At 44.8% G+C, this 20,993-nt stretch overlaps 1 protein-coding gene across 1 annotated transcript in view; it reads left to right on the top strand.

The window, feature by feature from the left end:
- Positions 1-6,880: 6,880 nt before the first annotated feature.
- The window catches only part of CPS1 (carbamoyl-phosphate synthase 1), a 77,166-nt gene continuing 63,053 nt past the window's right edge, over positions 6,881-20,993 (top strand). Inside the window, exons 1-5 of the mRNA XM_010225760.2 lie at positions 6,881-7,008; positions 14,365-14,474; positions 17,612-17,756; positions 18,607-18,696; positions 19,206-19,262. Coding sequence (XP_010224062.2) covers positions 6,886-7,008; positions 14,365-14,474; positions 17,612-17,756; positions 18,607-18,696; positions 19,206-19,262 — 525 coding nt within the window. The 5' untranslated portion in view covers positions 6,881-6,885. The remainder of the gene's footprint in view (positions 7,009-14,364; positions 14,475-17,611; positions 17,757-18,606; positions 18,697-19,205; positions 19,263-20,993) is intronic.

Raw genomic sequence — 20,993 nt, 5'->3', positions numbered from 1 at the left:
TGTTGTCCTCTGTGAAGAGTTGTCCCCTTGCTCAGGCATGTGTCTGCGTATCTATGTGAATGCTTTCCTGCCCAAAACAATGTACAGTGGCTGAAGCTTTTTATCCTTTTTTTTTTTTTTTTTTTTTTTTTCAGAGTAATCACAAAAAAGGAAGAAAAAAAAAAAGTAGGTGTGAGGAGGAGAAAAAAGCAAACAAATTTTGCAAGTCCTTCCAATATAGAGTACCACACATGAAGCAACCAGTAAAATACTGTTTGGTCAGGGATGCTGTATGTGTGATAGGTGGCCAAGGCCATATTAAGTAACTCTGCTGAATTGTTAACTCCTGCGTCCACCAAAACCAGGAACAGCCAGTACAGCGCAGTCAGGTACTCAAGGATAAGATACTAGGCTGGGGAGAAATTCTATGTATCTCATTTTCACAGTAAATAAGCCTCACTTTGAATCTTGAGCAAATGCAACTAATCTTGCGTTGTAAGGTCATGTTATTTTTAAACTGTGTAAAGAATGTGTAGTGGGGGCAAGAGTTTGTCCGTGTCGTCTTTTTGATGTGTTTTTCTTTCATAAATCTGGTCTGGCCTTTTTAGTGATCCCCAGGAACAAGCCAGTGGACTGTTCGAGGCTCTGGGATCACAAGGGAAAAGGGCTGATTTCTAATCCTGGCCCTGTTTTGTAAAAAACAAAACACAAGTCTTTTTATGAAATGTCAGGGAACTTTGCTGCCTTCCAAACATCTTCCAGTAAATAGAGTCGAGTGCTGGGCTAGAGACAGACACTGTGGACTCTTATCTGGGTGGCTCCAGGGCGCCTGGGGCCAGTCTCCATTAGTTGTGTCTCCATGAAAATAAGAGGAGTGTTTGACATGCAGTGCTCAGCAGTGGCTTTGGGAGCAAACTGCCCTTTGCAGAGCAGTTATTACTACGTGGGCTACTCTTGACTGCTCTCAGTTTTAGCTAAGTAAGGTTTTTTTTTTTTTTTTTTCAATTGGCCTTTTTGAATGATGTCAGTCTCCTTCAGAAACTATAAGGGTTTTTTTTCTATTACTTCAAAATCAGCTGATCTAAGTGGAGCTACTAATCCCAATGGCAATGGAATTTGACCCATTTCCAAGACTTTGATTCTTTTTCTCTTGCTGAAGATAAGGAAAGAACCTTATCTTTGTCCAGTTTGGGTGAAACATGGGCTCAGTATCCCAGATAGCAGCTGAGCATGGCCTGGCCTATTCAAGCCTGAAAGAAAAGTTTAATCTCCTCGAAAATGGATTTTCTCTAACCCTGAAATGGGTATAACAGTCTTGTTGCCAAGCATCATGTGAATCACACAGGTCAAAAGTCTGTCTTGATTACTGTAATATGGGAGATCTGGAGAAGGGGGATGCCAAGATGGGCAATTTGAAGTAATTTACCGTATTTTTCTTTAAAGGTCCGTGTGACCTTGGTGTGGGATTTTCAATTATTTTATTGCAATGCTACTTCCTTTTTACAAAATAAAAAGTCTTCAATATATTTTAAAAAATATGATATGGGAAATTAAGCCACCGTAGGACCTGATGATTGATTATTAACATTTTTGTGTCTTGAGGGCCTTTAGTATTTGCTACTGCCTGTGGATGCTTTGCTTATTTTGACATGTGCCTCCTCCATCTTATGAAATGAGGCATTGAGTTTGAGGGTTTGTTTTCTCAGCTACTTATTTACCTTGCAGAGCTAAATTACTGTTAGATGTTGGTCTGAGCTAGCACTCTTGAAGAAAAATGAAAAAAGAAACAGCATTTTAACTAGATTCTGATGCTTTTGACATTTTGATTACAAAAATCAAAATAAAAGTTTCCTTTTAGTTTTTAACTGAAACTTGCTTTTTGGTTTGTGTTCTGAAAGAAAAATGAAATTAAAATTTCAGCTTGAGAGAAATCCTATTCCTTCACTAAAATGTATATATTTCTGCAAAAGTTCAAATAGCCACTTGCAGTTTTTTATGAAATTGATTTTTTTGAGAAACTGTTTAAACATCTCTTTTAATATTAAAATGTTTTTTGTGTCTCAAACATAGTGATATTCAGCTAGAGACAGAAAGATGTTTCTAAGTTAACTACTGTGCTTTGTATCCGAAAGAAAGAACATATTCTTGTTTTTTTTTGGATTGGGTGCTTGTTAGCCAAAGACCCACCAAAAAAACTTTTGGTTTTTGTTGCACTGTATCCAGAGGCTTCCAAAGGAGCTTTGTGTGTCTTATTCAAGTAACATTTGCAATTTATGCTTTCAGTTAATCATCTCAGGGCTTAGATCTGCAAATTCTCCTTCACCGAGGAGACCGAGGAACCAAGGAACTCCGAGGTCTGAATGGCCGAGACTCAGGAATGAGATTGTTGTGCTGTTAAAAGCAGATGCTGCCCTCTTTTTTGGAGAGGCTGTTCCCTTCTGCAGGGAAGTTAAGCTTCAGGAGATTCCAGCCATCCCAGTGCAAGGTGCTAGTCAACAGAATTAGGCAGTCAGGGTCTGTCCTGCTGGGGAAAAAACAATATTGTGGGGAAAAAAAAGAAAATGTAGAAACAAGGGGAAGAGATGCCAGAGTGGGGATTAATTCTGCCACATTTCTGGTTAAATTCTGCAAGCCAGTTACAGATTATTATTAAAGTCTTTACAGTTCTGTCCTTTGAATCAGCTTAAAGTGCTTTTGTTTTCTCTCCATATTTATCTGAGCCTTTGGCTAGGAGGTAGACAAGATGCAAAATAAATTGGTGTGAAGATAGAGGCAGGCAAACAAAAGCTAAACATCTGACTGTGCAGCTAGTGTGACACGATCCTGTCATGGTTGTGATGGCTGTGAGGTAGTTTTTCCAGCTGTGCTTCCCAACAGTTTTTCCTTGAACGTGTTATTCAACAGCTGTTTTTCTTCAGCAGGAGAGTCCTTCTCCATGGCAGTATGGACTGGAAAGCCTGGACTTTCTGAAGCTTCTCCACAAGGAAAAGTGACCATGACGAATGGATGGAGCTGTGGATAAGTGTGAAGTGTGCTGCCTTGGCACTATTCTGGTCTGGTGGGTAAAACTGCATTTAATGATGCCTCTTTGTTCATGCTTATCTTAGTAGGAACTGTTTTTATCTAAAAAATGAATTGTCTCAATGTGTATTTCATTACTCTCTTTTTTCTTCTTAGTTTAAATTTTTTTTGCCCTTCTTTGAGCTCAGGATAGAATAAGTTTAGGGTAAACTCTAGGCTACTTGAGATATTCCCTCGAAACTTGAATAGATGGATAAAAATTCAGCCTAATGTATTCTTAGTTAATTTTAGTGTATTCTTAATTCTAAAGTATTCAAGTCAATAATTAAAAAAAAAATAAGAGGAATAAAAGCAGTCAGCTGTGCTTTTGGATAACAGTCTCTCCATCTCTAAGGGATAAAGCAGGTGGATTTTTACAAAAGCATTCTGGTAAGTTAGACAAAATGGTTGCCAGTGTTTATGCCACATGAAGGCACTCAGAAACAATAAGAGAACCTGCAGGTTTTTTGACAGAGGCAGAAATGGAAGAGGCATTGGTATGGCCAAGCTTTGATTCCTCCCCATCTGTGTGGAATTTTACTTGTATGGAAGCACCCCATGGCCGGAGCTGTCAGATCCCAGGTGTTGCGGAGCGGATCAGCCATGCTGGCAGCTCACGATGTACTAACCTGTATATATTTTTCTGCCAGATTTCCTGAGCTTTCCTGATCCTACCTGCGAGGATGTGCAGCATGGTTCACGTGGTCAAGCTGCCAGGCGTGGGGCAGAGGCCGCCCTGCCTTCGGAGCAGCGGTGCTGGTGAGCTCCGTGCGTGCGGGACACCTGAGGCTTCCAGCAGGCTTTGATCTCCAGCTGCGAGCTCTGTCGAGTCAATCTGTGCAGGTGCAGCAGAGACAGACGGTGCTTCTAGGTGCCCAGGAGCTCTGGATGGGTGTATGAAATTGTCAGATTCTGGTGATGCAGTTTCTGCAGATGGGGTCTGGCAAGGCTTGAATGTACCATAACTTGGAATGTGGCTTTTTACTTACCTTCTGGTGCTGAATCTCTTAGGTTATGTCCTAAAACGCTCTATCACAGCTACACGCCTTTTTTGTTTTGTTAGCAGAAAACTTCAGCCTTCCTATACAACTGCTACCATTTGTCTGGACTTCAGAAAAAGGGGAAAATGCCAGGATGCAGAGTCCTGTGGGTTGCTAAGGGTGAATCAGAATGAATACCCGAATCTGACGATTGCCTTCTGATGTACTATGAACTCCTCCTATTAAAATTTAAAATAACTTATTTTTTCCCCTAAACCTTTTAGAACAAACTGTAAAGAAACAAACAAACACAAAATCAGGCTGTGGCTCAAATAACTAAAGTCGAGAGATCTAAGGCATAAGGCTCGTATGTGATTCTTATTCCTTTCGGCCTCTGCCCATATGCTTAGGTGAAGCCCAGCCTTAGTTGTGAAATTCTAGGTTTGTGGCCCTTTGCATTCTGATTACCATGCTGTTTAAGCACAGTGGGCTTTATTCAAAGTGCTTCATTTAATCTGAGAGAGGCTCAGAGCAGCAGGTTGGAAAGTGTAACTGGCTGCTCTCCCTTCCTGAAACAGTCAAAGGTGATCAGGTGATGGGGAGTGTGTCGGTGCTGCCCTTTCATTTGCATGTGAGCAACAAAACCCACTATTTCTTTGCAATATGTAGTGAGGAAATAAACTGAAGTTGAGGCCTTAAAGGTAGTAGGGGGTTGATAGAATTGTTAGTAAGGTGCTGTGAACAGAAATTCACTTCCCTAACTCGAGCTTGTTATATCACTGCAGCAATCTTGTCTGATAGATCAAGGCCTGATTAGAAAACATGTGGTGAATCTTAGCATTACTGAGGTGTTTCCTAAGCTCCCCTCTAAGTTCCTTGGGGAGCAAGGGAAGCTTCCTTTGAAATTGAAGCCAGGTTTCCAAGTCACTTTAGCATCTTTTCTGTATCTGTAGGGAAGGAGAAGGGTCTTTGTCTTACTCCCCGTGGCTGCAGGAATTTCAGTTTTTCAGCACCTTCAATTGCTCTGCTTTTCTGCTCAGGATGTTGTTAGAATGTGTTTTAGTTGGAGAAGGTCAGGATGGTCAGAAATCAGACACAGTCTGACAGATGGCAGGAGTTGGCTTCCAGAAGCATCCGAAGGACACTTGGAAAAAAATCCTCTCTGATCGCAGTTGCAAGAAGGAGAGCCTGAGCAATTCGCATGGGCTGCTTGGATGCTGAACACAATCCTAAGCAAGAGGGAGATTTATGCCTGTGGAGCTCCACTGAGGTGGAGGCAGTTACTCGGTATTTACAGTGATGTGAATATGTCCACAAATTGTCTCCAACCTCTTGCCTTTCAGATGGAAGGAAGCTCTCTTCTGTATTGCACGTGAGAGTTCGTGTGTGTTTGTAGGAAAATGGCAGTGTCTTTGCCAGAGTGCATGTTAGTCACCAGTGAGCCACAGGGAACCCTGTTAACTTGCTTCTCCCAGCTTTGCACAGCTGTAAAGCTTATCTTTAAGCTACACCTGGTTTCCCTTCTATCATCTGAATCCTGCCTTTTCCCCTGTGTTTTTCTTTCATGCTTCAACATGCTATCCATCATACCAAACCCTGTCGTCCTCTCCTTGCCTTTTATTAGGTGCTCTACTCTTCAACCTACTGCTGCAGCAAGCTGTGTAGGAAATACACATGTGCTCCTGGCATTGATTTTTGACTGATCTTGGACCTCTGTATACAAAGAGATGCTAATTGTTACTGTCCATGGTTAGAAAAGGTCAGGTAAATCTTTTAAAGAAGTGTGTGTTGAGCTGCTCAAAAATAAAAAGTCTGAATATCTGTTTTTTCTCTCTTTGTGCTAATTGTAGCTTTGATCACCTGGGTTTTGAAAGATGCCTCACCACTTGAATTCATGAAGGAGAATAATGTGCATTCTTCCTTCACAGCTTGTGTGTTCATTAGACATTTTCACCTCCGGCTAATGAGGAACATGATTCTTTTTGAAGACTATAGTGTGGGGTTATGTAACTATATGTGATCGTTATCAAGGTCTGTAATCAGTTAGGCGACAGCATATGGAACATTTTTTCTCATTTCAGCTGCTGTCCATTGAAATTTTGCCAAAAGGTTAATTTCTCTTACATTTTTTTTTTCTTCTTGGCAATGTCCTTTTTATTTATTTGGGGAGAGGCAGCGCTTTGGGTCCCCAGATGGAGCTTCTGGTTACTATGCACTGTTTAAAAGAAACAGAATAAAAAAGCCACAGCTTTCCACTGGATTTACTCCTCCCGTTTTCCTCCTTTCATTACCAGTGTGTTTGTAGCAGTCAGATGTCCATCTTGCTGCTGGTGGACCTCCAGTAGCACACTGGAGAGCACTAGAAAGCACATAATGAACAGAAAGCCTTAATTTACATGGACCACATGCTGGTAGGGGAAAAATGGTGCTGTTCCTCCTCTCCTATGGTCATAGTAACCCAGATGTTTGTTTCCATGCATGAAGACTCTCGTGAAGGCTGTAGGTGCAACTTCTCTAGCAAGTTTTGCCATCTTTCAGCAGGTAGAGCTAATATTTGACCTGTGATGCAACCCCTACGACAGCACTTAGAAGGCAACTTGAAGAAAAGTGTTGCAAGGGCTTCTCAGCAAGCCTTCCTCCGAGGGGCAGGAGGAGGTGGGGCCAGAACTTTTAATGGCAGAATGAATGGGAAGGTGTAGGGCATTGCTGTGCAGGTGGTCCAGCATCCTCACTGCCTCTGAGCTCTGTTTCCTGTAGTCTGCAGGAGTATATTGTGTGTACCAATTTTTGGAGAGAGGCATACGAGCGGGTTTTTGTTGTGTCTTGTGATCTTTAAAACCTTAATTCCCCGTCAGCAAGCTTCAAGATGACAAGAATTCTGACGGCTTGCAAAGTGGTGAAGGCTTTGAAAGGCAGATTGGAGTTTTGCAATGTGTCTGCTGATCACTGGAGTTTCTCAAGGACTGGCACCAGGTTGTTGAGCATCAAGGTAACAGTGACTAAGCTGCTGTGTCTCTAGATGTTTGGTGCGCTGGGAGGTAGCCCGCTGCAGATAGTGTTTGCTTAGACCCATAGAAACGGACCAAAAGGGATTTGTCTGAACCCTAACCAAGTGATTTTCCTGACTACAGGGCTTTATTGGGTAAGCAAATAGTTTTGGGGTAGTCCGGAATGGAATTTCTGGGATAAATTGCACAAAAAGGTGGAAGTTCATGGTTGCTGTTAATTTTTATCTGATGTTTCTTCACAAACACCCTACATTTCTATAGGGCTGGTAACTAACAGAGGCAGCTCCTTTGGTCCCTCTCAGCCTGATTCTGCCAGGTATTTACATTCATGTGTAACTTCAAGCATGTGAGTAATCCTATTGGGTCCTTGTAGGATCCATTTTCAATGTATCAGAAGTGAGGTTGGCTCTGAGACTAATCAGAGAGGTAGAACCCTCTATGAATGCTTTAGGGCATCAACCATTCATACACCAGCATTAGTTCAAATACTCAGCTTTCTTCTGCTTTTCATTACAAGAGCTGCATTTCCCCAGCTTTACCAGTGAAACTTGGGCAGTTACAGCAGAGCATAGTGGTGAAGTGAGACCTTCTGTGTGAAATGTGTAGCACTGGTGATATTTTGACATCAGACAAAACAGGGCAGTGTGACTCTTGCACATATATTCTGCTGGATCAGCAGTGTAATAGAATTAGTGCCCTCAGGAATGATCTTTCAGGGATGAAGGGAAGATCTCTGGGAGCCTTGGGCCGTGGTACCCAGTGATGTAGCTTTACACAGTACAGTGGGGTAGCAAACTGATTAATACCGTTCCTGTCCACTGTAGATTCAGGTTTCCCTTACCCATTCCATGGCTACCGATTTCCAAGAGAAAGCAGATCTCAGCTCCTAACAACAGACTTGTTAAATCTGAAAACTCACTTGCAAATAAAAAATGAAGGTGGGAGGAGGATTCCCTATTTTTCCTATCCCTTGTTCAGTTTTGTCTCCCCTGCACTTGGAGCCAGACCCTGTATTTTTATGGCTGTGCTTGCTAATGGACCAGGCTTCCCCTCCCTGACAGTATACAGCAGGCAAGGACTCCTACCTGTCTCACTGTGCCTTAAAACCCAGCAGTTATCTTCCTCTTAGCAGCTTGATCTTGGTCGTGCAATCAGATCTGCCTTAGGAGGACGTTATTCCTGCCTGTGATGGCAGCAGGAGTCCTGCTCAGAATTAGAAACCTGCCATGATTGCCAGTCTCCTCAGGGGCACCATCTGAAGAGCAAGCAGGTTGTGTATGAAAGAAATGACACAAGCTGTGATGGGGGAGTTAAGTTGCTCCCCAAACTGCAGACACTTTGTTGCTCAGGTTGGTGAGGCTGTCGAGGTCTGGTGTTGGTCACATTAAAGCTGTATCAGGACTCTCAGATGGGGCAGTGCTGTTTCTCACCTCAGTTTTCCAGGGCAGGCACCAGCTTTTCCTGTTCCATTCTGAGATCTCAGCACTGGACAGGAAAGTGCCTCTGAGTGTGACAGAATAAAGTGTGATACAGCTCTGGCTCTCTCTTCTTGAGACTTTGTGCTTCAAACTGAAGTGGGATGAGAGGGAAAGGAGAAAATTTACCACCCATCTTGCTAGATCCATGGAAGCTGTGAGTGAAGGTGCTGCCCTCAGAAGTCTCTGTTTCTAGGGTGTAAGAACTCAGGGTTCATAACTGGTAGCTGGGTTTATGCCTGATTGGTGCCTATAGCATCCATGTGTTTTGTGTCGCGGAATGGGGATCTGGGCAGATACACTCAAGTTCCCCAGGGTTTCAGAAACTATCTAGCCACCTAAGCAGGACTGAACAGCTCTGCTAAAACAGCATGCTGGATTGTTGCTGTTGCTTCTGATCCCTAACTAACTACTCAGAGCTGATTCTGATATTTCTTCTGTGCTTGTTAAATGCAGCAGCTGAAGGCTTGTGATGCACTGAGAGGTGAGCTGAGAAGCAAATCACTGTGGCAGGTTGTTGTAACCACAAACTAAAAGGCAGCTTGTGCTGGTAAAGGCCTGCGACCTGTGGTTAGGGCTGCTGGCTCAGTATTTGCTGAGACTGTATTTTTATTTATGCACTGCAGGGCAGTTGTGGTAGGTGCCTATAGCTGCCTGACTCTTATGTATTCTTCTGCTGATGAATTAGCATCTGAAGCTTGGATCTGCCATCTTACATGAAAGATTGATGATGTTAGGTACGTATTTTGTCACTCACTCAAGGACTGCACAGTGGCAGACCGACCAGGTCTTAGCTCATAACACTGAGGCACTTGATGAAGAAGCTTCATGCCCCTGGAGAGCTGCTGTCCTGCTCTGATGCATTTAGGGTAGCTGCTGCTCTGGTGCTCACTGCAGTGCAGGGTTGTAGCTGCCCCAGCAGCTTCCTTCTGACCTGGGATTCGAGGCTTTGAGGTTCAAATTCAAAACCTGGAAGACCAAAACTTGAACCTTTCCCAGCTTGGGCCTGCTTCTTCAGGCAGTGTCAGGCTCATATACCACTATCTGCAGAGCATGCAGGGGTCAAAGAGCCCCTGTAACACAGATGTGCAAGCAGTAAACCAGCAGTTTACTTGTAAGTGACCTTAAAACACCAGCCTAATGCATAGCTTTGCTTAAGGGTATAGTAGTTGACCACGACATGAGACAAGTGAGCAACTGGTGTTTTATGGCTGGGCCTGGTGGATTGTGCATTGTTGTGGATAATGGGTATTTGTAGGAAGTTTGGAGAAAGAGTGCAGGCCCACCAGTTAAGGTTTGGGGGCTAATGGCAGTGTAGGTAATCATCCTGTTACGGTAGGTTTTAATGAGTGTGTAGTCGCCTTTGATTGCTTTTTCTCAGCAGCCTATTTTAGGGAGCACAACAAAACCCAACAAAAAAGTCCTGATCTATGTATAAGCTAAGAGAAGTATTAGCACGAGGGAGAGGTGGTAGTTTTAGCAGAAGTGCTAGTAATTATTCTCCCAGGGCTGTTTTCTGCCCGGTTAAACCCAGCATGCCTGAGGAGGCCTCACTTCAGATGAAGAGTTGGAGACGGGTTTCTGTTTCCCTCTTTGCATCTCACCTGTTCTGCAGCAGAGAGGCAGCATCCTCAGCCAGCGAGAGCTCTTCCTTGCAGCCAGGGGTTGTGTTTGCCACGGAGAGCAGACAGACACAGAGACCTCTCTGAACTTCACCTGGGAGAAGGAGCCTTTGGTGGGGCTGAAGGGCTCAGTTTCATTGCCTCCAGCGTAATTGAGCTCCTTTGCAAATCATTTAGGGCTCTTCTGAGGCCAGCGTAGTTAAATAGGGATGTAAAGATTAGTATGAGCAATAAACAGGTGGCTTATACCCATATAGCTGTCTCAGTAAGGAGAGAATCAGAGGAGCTATAGAAAACACCGGGAGTGAGCTTAAAAGTATGGTGAGAAGGAGAATAAGAAAATTTCCGAGCGCTGGATTTAGGGACCATTTCAGATAACTGTAAGCAGGCTCCTTGGGGATATTTTGAAGCAGGTGGAAGTGGCAGAGGAAGGTACCAGTCTTGCCCCCGGGCTGCTGCATGTGGGTTAGGTGAGTGGCAGCAATGGACAGCACTCCCTGCCCACACCACAGCCATTATAAATGGCAGAGCTGGAGAGAAAGAGCAAGTACTGTCATTTTTGTGAAGAGCCTTGAGAAGCAGTACAGGTTTGAGTTGTAGGAGCCATATTCTTTTTACTGTAGCATCCTTGCTGTGTTTCTTGCTTTCTCTTTGGTTTTGATGATAAAGGAGCTAATCCAAACCCTCTCCCTAGAGATTGCCTGAATGTGAATCAGCTTTTGACATTAAAGACTTTGACTTTGCTTTTGATTCATTTTTAATTCCTGCCTTTCTGCTTTTCGTAGTGTTAGCCAGAAGCAAATGTGCTAAAATAAGACCAAAAAAAACAACTTGGCAAAAGAAGACCTAACTGTGAGCAATGTCCAGATAGATTTCCAGCCTGTGTAAGTCTCCTCTTCCAAGAGGAGATGTTTTTCTAGCAGAGAGGATCCTGCACTTTGTTGCTGGTTATTTGGTCTTGAGAGGGTGGACGGAGTGTGGTCCTGGCCCTGCATTGTGGTAGAAGAAATCTCCTGGAGTTTGCCTCTTCTGCCATTCTGGAATGGTCAGCTGTTAGACAGCTGATCAAGTGTGTGTGTTGTGTCTAGAAATGTTGTGGTCTATGGAGCTGGGGCCTGTCTTAGAAAGGACATGCTTTATCAGCTCCTTCCTGGAGGGAAATAACCTGGCCAGTGCTGAGGTGGAGCCCCAAATGTGCCTGTGCTGGTCACCAGGGCCCCTCCTGGCTCTGGGACCTGGCGTCCCTTGGCCTGTCAGGGCTCAGCCTGGCTCTGCTGGGGGGGAATCGCGAGGTGTCTGTGGAGAGAAGCACTTGGGAGTTGCTTGGCTGGTTATTATGTCAGGTGAGTGTGAATTCTAAAGGGGGAAAAAAAAAATACCTGTTCAGCTTTCAGGAAAGGAGTTTATAGCAGACGTGTTATAAAAAGCAAATCGTACTGCAGATCTTCTGGGATTCAGCAGATCTTTATCATCCATCCTGTAAATGGGGAGGGCTGCTGGAGCAGGGAATGGAACTGCAACTAAATTCATCCACTTCCTGACTACTTTTTTAACAGCTACAGTGTCTTCGCTACTTCATCTGTGAAGTGCTCAGTGCAGAGGGACCTGAGCTTGTTAACTCTTCAAGTTGCTGTGACAATATGCGCAAAATTGAGCAATACCATGGAGAAGGCTAAGAGAAACTAAGCCATCTCCATCCTCCAAGGTCTTCAGGAGCCTTACAGGCTCTGGAGCCCAGGGAGCTGTGCTAAGGTAACGTTGCTAGTGAGTAGGAAGGAGAAATCAGATTGTAAATGGTGCATGTCACAGTGGGTGCATGTGCAGGAAACATATTAGGTGAAAATACAACAAAGATTTATTCTACACTACATAGGGAGACTTCTGAAAAGCAAGGAGACAAAAAGACCTCACAGCAGCTCTTTTGTTTCTTCTTATTACTATTTTTTCTAGTGCTAATCTCTCCCAGCTAGATCCAGATTGGGTCAACTGACCTTTTTAATTGCCTGTAGATCAGCTTACACGTTACAAACAAAACTGAAAAGACAAGGTAGGTTGGTGACTTAGGGATGCCGTAACACCTCTGCTAGAAATGTAAACAAGAATAATTGCTCCAAGAATGCTCAGCAAACAGACCAAGCTCTTAATTAAGAATAATAAATCAAAGAGAGGAGAGAAATACCTGAACATCTCTTCCTTGTTGTAGCTGAACACGTGTGCAGGTTGTGGTCTCGTGTACAAGCACACATGGCCTGTTGTGGGCAGGGAAGGATCGGCAGATTGCTGTCAGCTATTCCAGTGAGGGGAGGCTCGAGGGCTGTGGTAAGGGCTGTGGATTTTGGCCTTCAGGAGCTCGGTGGATTTTAACCTCTCCTGTCATTCCTACAGAGTGGACTTTGCTTCTGGAAGATTCCTGCACAGACGAGTTTTGCAGCTGTGGCTGCGATTCAAGGCACTGACCCAACTTGTGCCACTGCCTGGCAGAGCTTCCCAAAAGCTTCTGTCCCTGGAAGCAAGGGCTAGGAGAGAAGCAGCTTCCTGAGCTCCGTCCCCATGTCCGTGCGGGCTGGGTTTCAGCGGCATTTGGGAAGGGCAGAGGGCCCCTCGAGGACAGGGCCTCAAGCGGCTGCTTGTCTGCAGGCCTGTGGCCCGGGCACTGCTGCTGCTCTGGCTGCAAAACTCCTCTCGGGAAGAAGCATCTCTGCTGTGCCAGGGAGAAAGCCCTTCCTTGGAGCAGTCAGTGCTTCTCAGAGGTGTTTCAGAGGGAGCAGCTTTCACTAGCGACAGGCTCAGTGAGACTTGGGAGCTGACCAAGCTGCAATTTCTGCTCGAGCTACATCTAGGGAATTTAGCTGCAAAAACTGTATTTATAAGCTTAGAGGGAGTTTGGTGTTGCTGACTCTCCCACTCTGTGGCGGGAGACTCAGGAATGATGGCTGATCCTATTGAGAATGACTGGATGTTTGACACTAATGAGGAAAAAATGCAAGGCTAAAACCATCCCAGATGCACAGAATTCAATTACTTGGCAGTATGGTTTGGTTTTTAGTGTATTTTGCAGTACATTAGTAATTGATCTGCACAGTATTTATAACTGCAGAGAAGCCCTAGATGAATGTTTGCCATGATTGTTACAAAATGTTCAATTCTGGGAATGAAATTTCTCCTCACTGTGATTGTTCATCTGATTTACAGCTAATGGAAAAGAGCTCTTCTGCGCCTTTCTGCAACAAATTGATCTCTGTTCTTCTGTAAAAACCCCAATACAAAGAATTTTTCTGCTTAAAAAAAAAAAAAAAGAAATACGAAGAATCACACTGTAAGAAATGCTGAGAGCTGCGGCCTGGTGGATCAGCTTGTCCCATCTCCTGTGGCTTAGGGTGCTGGCCTTTCTGCCCTGGGCATCCCCAGGCCAGGAGGCAGCTCCACTTGTGTTCCAGAAGTGGAAGCTTCATGGGCTCCAAAGGGCTGAAGTTACTGTCGAATCTGTTTCCAGCTTTGCCTTTTCTCTTCCCCTTTGGTCACTGGTGATTCGGGCGCCTGAATGAATCTCCCAGTATATTTTTGTGCTATTTCCTGGTCATCTTTCAGTAGAAGCTGGACTGCACAGGTGGTTTCCTGGCCTGCTCCTGGGCAGCTAAGAAAGATTTAATTTCTAAATCAGATGAAAGGGGTTAGTGCAGCCCACGTTGTTGAGGAAAGCCCGAGTGTGACAGTTGGGCTGCAGCTGCTGGCTGTGTGCCCAGACCTGAAGTCAAGTCCTGGAGGTGACTAAGTGGCATTTTTGTTCTGCTGGAGCCATGTGCTGTGGGGCAGAGTCAGAGTTTACCTTGCCTATAAAAGTGCCTGGCTGTGTGAGAACCAGCACAGTCCCCATTGAGTCTTGGGCAAACAGTGAGGAAAAAGACAGTCATTTTCCCCTGAGTTACAGTCTTGCTTGCTTTCAAGCTATTGTGGGTGGATGGAGGAGAGCTAGGTGACGTGGCAGCAGGCAGGGTGAGCCCATGGTGACAGCAGCGCGTGCTGCTCAGGTTTTTCAGCTGCCTGACCTTCATGAGATGGTATTTGCCGTGTGTTAGGAGGAGAAAGAGCATCAGGGGATTAGTAAATGGGGACAGAGACAGTCTTTCCATGGCTGGGGAGGGAATAATGCATAACGCATGAGGCAGATGTCCTAGGAGTTACCTGCATAAACATCAAACCTTTTCCTGCTGTATCTGAGTCTTCATATCCCTCTCTCTAGGCACAGACAGCAAACTTGGTGCTGCAAGATGGAACGAAGATGAAGGGCTATTCCTTTGGCCATCCATCCTCTGCAGCAGGGGAAGTCGTGTTCAACACTGGCCTTGCTGGGTAAGGCAGAAACAAACCACTCTCAGAGCATGTGAAAGTGGGAAGGGGTGATAGAGCAGCTGCTTTTTCCAGACTCATAGGGTGCTTCTCCAAACCTGTGATGTTCTGTTCAGAAACACTGTCCTCTAAGGATATAGAGAAGGAAAGAGTTAAGGAAGAGACTTCAGTCAATCCTTTTGTGTCAAAGAGAGTGTTTGTGATGATGAACAACTTTAAATAATGATATAACTAACCTTGGCAGTGAGGTATGCAGAGATCTGCCCTCTTCCCCTTGAAATGCAGGCGCTGCTGTTATAGAGCAGAAGAGCTCACAAGAACTGGCCAGTAAGCATCTCGGTTACATTTCTGTGTTGTCCCTCATGTTTCTGGGTCAAATATGGAGGCTGGAATCATCTTACAGCCTTCTGGACGATGGAACTTGCTGTCTGAGTGTGAAACTTTTAAATCCAGAGCTTCGCAGGCTGGGTTATCTATGACGTGGTGGTACAAACTGCAGTTAAAGTGTTTGAATTCTGTGCCCTTTCCAGCTAAAGAGGGTCAGAGTCATGCCTAACCTAGCATGGCTCTGGTGTCCTCTGGAGCAGTAGAAGCCTATGGCTGGTTTAGGACAGCCGCCAATTGCTGCAAATCCTTCAGGTAACTGTTCTGATAGAGGAAACTTGCCCAGAGGAATGAGGCCTTGGTGAGGAGAGGGACATAACTCTGGGGAAGTGAGACAGCTCTGAGGTTGCTGGTGCCTGAGCTTTGCCTGCTGTCTCTGCCTAGCTGCCTTGTGCTCTCGAGATTCTGCTCTCCCTCTGAGAAACCGGTGCCCTCTTGAAACAGGATGAGTTTTTAAATTGTCCTGTTGGTAAGAATGCTAAATTGCTGCAGAGGGGAATCTGTTTGCAAAGTTTTGCATAAGGAAGCAATTATTTAAGCATTTTGACAGCACTAATTACTTGCTGTGTTAATATACCTGCCAACAAACAACTGTTTAATATAGATCAGAATGATGGAGGGCACTAAAGTTCTTTTCTCTGTGATAGATTATGGGCAATAAATCTTGTCACGTTACAGAAGTCGGGCAGGACCTGATGGATTAATTTCCCTTCCACATGTTAGCGTGGCAGCAGAAGCTGTTTGCTTATTTTCTGGTGATTTGGAGAGGATGCATGTGAGAAGGGAGAAGAGTTTTGCTCTGGGGAACATATGGGGATAGAGGGAACATGTGAAGCGTAAGGTTGTCTCTTCAATGCGTTCTCCAGGAGCCTGGTCTTGATTGATTTGGAGAAGAGGAGTAGGAGGAGAGTTCGCAGCTTTGTTGCAGATCATAGAAGTGACAGGATTTGCTGCAAGTGCAGGGGCTGCTGCCCAGTGCTGGAAACACTGTAGCTCTGCCTAGGCCTGCTGAGTAAGGCACTGGGTCCGAAGGGACCCAGCTAAAGGTTCTCATTGATGCAGTAAGAGGCTGAGAGCCTGTGTGAAGGAGGTGCTTTGGCATGTGCTTTGGCAAGGTTGGGGCCTTGTACGGCTTCTGTGGGCCTATAGCTACTTGTCGGTACAGGGAATGAGAGGCTAGGAAAGGGAGGATTTTGCCATGGCAGGTTTTAAGCCCTGAGTATTGCTTTCTAGGGCCTGACTGTAAATGTGGAGTGGAGTCAGTGAGCTCTGTGGTGAGAAAAAATTGTTGTTGTTCAGTACCTTTTCTCCTCATGGGAACTCTGTCACTCTGATCCCTGCCATAGAGCAGGGAGGCAAAGCACTTTGTGTACTTACAGCTTTGGGGTTTGAAGCAGCTGAAGCTGAGATGTTATCTGATGAGAACAGAGGGCAGAGTTCCATTTTGGGTGTAAAATGTTGAAATTTCATGAAAAAAAGCATTAGGATGCACTTCTTGGGACTTTGAAGGGGATAAATTCCCCCAAGCTCTAATGTTGTATCTACCCATTTGGAATGGAAGTAGAGGAGGGGAAGAGTTTCTCAACTAAGAGAAAGAATTAAAACTCCTAAAATATGTCCATACTTCAGTTAGCTCAGTGAATGCATTTGCTTTCACTATGTTTGCATGTGTTTACCCTGATAGTCTAGTAAGAGGAATGATTGACAGGAATTTCCTGAACCCAGGCAGGACTTTGAGCAGGTGCAGAGAGGTCTGGACCTTGCAGCATCTCTGGAGCTTCTGTCCCATCTGCTGCAGGGGCATCATGCCTGCTGAAAGGGCCCTGTGTTCCCACGCGGAGCTGAGCTTTGTGCCTCAGCCAAGCACAGGGGCTCTTCGTCCTTGTTTGCTGATCACAAATAGCATACAAAGGTTAATTACATTAGCTTTGTCTTTAATAGAGGTTTTTTTTTTTGGAAGCATAACCTGTTGACTGGGAAGGAGAAAGATGCCAAATGTACCCATGCCATGTGCTTCCTGCGATCATCCTGCACCTTGTGTGGATGTTTACAGCAGGAGTGTAGATCTGAGCACAGGGAGAGGCCTCCCTGGAAATATTTTGTAGCTGGGGCTCATCCAGCATGTCACTTCTCAGAGTTGGCTACCGGCCTGCATCATCTGTATCTGCCTGCAGCCATTCTGTTTAAACAGCAGCGACAGTAACAAGTTAGATTCTGCATAGGAAAGATTCATCTTGGAGCATCTTAATGTGTTTGGCTAAATACTGGTGTAGATAACTTCACAAGCTGCTGAGTTGCAGCTGCTTTTTGGTTGAAAAGCAGCAGTTGTTTAACAGCTTGCTGCACCAGTATGTAGCAATATAATGCATAAAGTGAGGGCCTGCTTACTGATTTACAGCTGCAAAATAAAAGCATGGGTAGACAGACCCTAACGAATGTGTCAGCCTCCTAGGAGTTGAAAGTGAGAATGGATCTGCTGGATCCAGAGCTGATACAACAGGTTTTGCAAAGCCTTAAATTTGATTTCCCCGTTAAAATCCAAAATGTTATTTTTGATCTCTCATTGCAGTGAAGTTCAACCACACTTCTAGAGCTGCCCTTATTGGGGAGAATATTCAGGCAGGTGCTTAAACATAATTGAAAGTTTTGACATAAACTCTGCTTCTGTCTTTCTGTCTTGTGGAAATTCAGGCTTATCTTACTTATTTACTTGCTCTCTTGTTTTCCTCTCCCCTTTGCATTGCTTCTTCACCTAGATACACCGAAGCCTTGACAGATCCCAGCTACAAAGGCCAGATCCTTACACTAGCCAACCCCATAGTTGGGAATGGCGGGGTGCCTGACACGGCTGCTTTGGATGAAATGGGCCTCAGCCCGTTCCTTGAGTCTGATGGAATCAAGGTAAAACCAGAACTGATCAAAGGGGAGGTCTAGGAAGTTGCAGATGTGCATCTGTGCATCCAAAAATTGCAATGAACTTACTGTGTTGGAATGTGTGTGGCTCCAGGAGGCTTCTCTTGGTGGACTGAACCACATCTCTGGTCCCTACAGTCCTTCCTGACCCAACTGGCAGCATGTATTGAATTAAGAGAAGCCATAGGGTCTCCTGGTCCATTCTGGCGTTAAAAGCTGCCAGTGCACTGCGGGGTGGTGTACCATGTTGGATGAACAGACATTCAAGTAGAGGTTGTAGTGTTACAGCCGTTCTTTCCTTCTACAAAAGAATAAAGGAACAATGTAAGAGAAATTTAAGTAAAGATCAAAAATTACTGCTGTTAAGTGTGTTCCAAAGGAGCAATTTGTCAGAGCATCTGAGGAGCCCATTTCTGCACTGTAGGGCCACCTGTGATGGCACCATGTGTGACGTGGCCTTAGAGAAGAGGGAGAGTCTCTCTAGGTGGGATCTCTGCGCTCTGTATCATATTGCTTTGCCAAGGGGGAGGAGAGCAGCCTCCATGTAGCAGTGGCAGCTCTGAAAAATGAAGCACAGTTATGTAATTGCAGTGTCAGTGAAATGCTTTATCCGTCCTGAGGTGACATGGCTCCTTTATAAGCTGCTAATGTCATTGGAAAATGGAGTTGCCTTTTGTAGAGAAATGTCACTTACAAGTGAAAAGCTTCCTTTAGAAAAAAGGTAAAACACTCTGGCTTAAATTTAACATTTCTTTCTAACAACATGTGTTTTCTCAGAAGGTCTGGGGCAAGCATGGAGTGAACCTTCAGTGCAAAAGGCAGTTTCTTCTCTCTGCAGGTTTCGGGTTTGGTGGTGCTGGACTACAGCAGTGAGTACAGTCACTGGCAGGCTGCTAGGAGCCTGGGCGAGTGGCTGCAGGAGGAGAAGGTGAGAGATGCAGCAGTAGCTGCTTTATGAACAGACCTGTGAAGGTGGGACCAGGGAAAAGAACTGCTGGCTTTGTGCTGCTAGCCACACTTCTCTGATGCTTTTGCCAGTCTTGGGCTCATCTTGTGCTTCTTCCTTCTCTGGTTCTTCATCCATTTTCTTTTTCAAGGTGCAAAGTTATTTCCTGCTGCTGCTGTTCCTAGTGGTTGCCACAATCTCAGCCTCCAAAAGTTGTTTTTTGCTAAAACCCCACTGGCCTGAAGCTGAGAGAATCAAGGATGTGGCAGCAAAGTGCCACTGACTTATGACAACTGGGAGGGGTAGGTGCCCAGGAATAAGGCAAAATGGATCTCAAAAATGAGGTAAGGGTTGCCACAAGAGCCTTTCTTTTTCCTCCTGTGCTTTTCAGTGCAGAAACTAGAGGTTTTGGAGAACCAAGCTGTTTGAGAATGGGGAGGGATGAGGAGTTAGTTGTTCTCTAACTTGCCCTTCTCTAATGTTTCCTCTAGGTGCCTGCTCTATATGGGATTGATACCAGGATGCTGTCCAAATTGATTCGGGACAAGGTATGATCCCCCTCCCTTGATCCAGGTGCATTAAACTTGTCATTATGGGGCCCTTTTTCTGACATGGCAGCAAACCTGGAGTAACGATGCTGACTGCTGGGCTGCCTTCACCTCAGATGCTCAGATCCCTGTGCCCTGTGGGCAGCCGTGGCACTGTTTGTATCCCAATGATCCCCCTCTTCTTGGCTCTGTTCTGGGTTTCCTCTTCTAAGCCAGTGAACCAGCAAAGCTGATTTAAATGGTCGGCCTCGGGTAGCTGTGTAAACAGCCAGAGAGACAGCAACACTTCTGTGGGATTGTTTTGCATATCAGTTCATAGGCAGCATCAGCTCTGTTCGACAGAAACTCGTCTGCTCCTCAGGGACGTAAAGGAATGCTTACATTGAGCTAAACTGGATTACTAACTCAGGCCAATTTTCCTTCCCTGAAGCCTTTTGTTATTTTTTAATAGTCATTATTTCTCCCTGATTCCTAAGAGCTGACAATTGAAGGACATGTGCAGGATTATGTTACTGAATGGAGGTTAATGTTAAGGTACATTTTACACTGACTAAAACAATGATCAAAGCCACTCTGCATATAAATTGTTGTGCCTCAGGGGCTCCTCTTTTATAATGGATTATTTGAAGTTGCTCTTTTCCATTTTGTTTAGGTGATCAATTTGCAATCTGCAGTCCAAACTCACACTCGCATTCATTCCACAGAATAAAATATGAATGACCCAACTTGAATAGAGGAATATTTGCAGAAGTGAATTCTTATGGGAAAGTAGGAGGTTGTCTGGCCCTTAGACAGCAGATAAGTGCAGCTTAGTACAATAGAGAGTGGCAGTACATTTTCTGCTTTCTTGATAGATGCCATTTAATGGATCATCATTCCTTTCATCCAAAGTAAATATGCTTTCAGTATTTATCCAGTAGCTTAGCAGGAAGTTTATGGCACTAAGGGCTAGTATACTGGGACTCCGGGTAGTAGTTTTTTTTTTTTTTTTAAATGATGCATAATGTAGCTTCTTCTCTCAGTCCTCTCAGTCTGTTTTTTGTTTTGTTTTGTTTTTTGGTGGAGGGCTACAGTGGGGACATAGCAAACAATGTTTTGCTCCCTGTCCTCTTATAAATTGGGTGTGAGAAAAGGGTTTCATTGTGATCAATGCATAAATCAGCAGTGACTTGTTAAATTGGATTCTAAAGGGTAAGTGTAAAGTACCATTTCACTGTGTAACCCAGTGCCAAAGTAAGCAAAAGTGCTTGTTTATGAGGGTCTTGTCAATGAGCTTTTGTGGGGCAGGATGCAAAGGGGCAGTTTCTGTGGCTTCCAGAAGCTGAGCCTTTTCCAGGGGGCAGTGGCCTTCTCAGCTCTTCCCCACAAAGCAGCCTAGGGGAGATCTGCCGCCAGCCACATTCAAGGGCAAAACTCCCTTTCAAACTTAACCCTGGTAGCACACGTGACAGTCCAAGGACCTGGCTCCTCCTTGCCTTAAGGAAGTGGTAAGGATATTTGAGGTACAACCAAGCACCAGGTTAGGGTAAGAATATTACCATGAGAAGGAAATATTTCCTTCCCAGGGTCACAGCAAGATGCTTTGGAACTTGTTGTCCCTTTTCCTATGCCCTTGCTCCTTCCAGCTCCAGCTTCTACCTGCTTGTCTTCCTTCCATGAACCTTCTACCTTCTTCCTGGGTAATGCAGGCAGCTGAGCAGGGCTGTCCTGGCTTCTGTGGGTGGTAAGAAC

The sequence above is a fragment of the Tinamus guttatus genome, unplaced genomic scaffold (genome assembly GCF_059628265.1).
Source record: "Tinamus guttatus ecotype Peru unplaced genomic scaffold, ASM5962826v1 Tinamus_guttatus_pri_ptg000197l, whole genome shotgun sequence".
In the NCBI taxonomy this organism is placed as follows: domain Eukaryota; kingdom Metazoa; phylum Chordata; class Aves; order Tinamiformes; family Tinamidae; genus Tinamus; species Tinamus guttatus.
The sequence above is the reverse complement of the archived record's forward strand: the minus strand, read 5'-3'. Positions and strand labels throughout refer to the sequence as shown.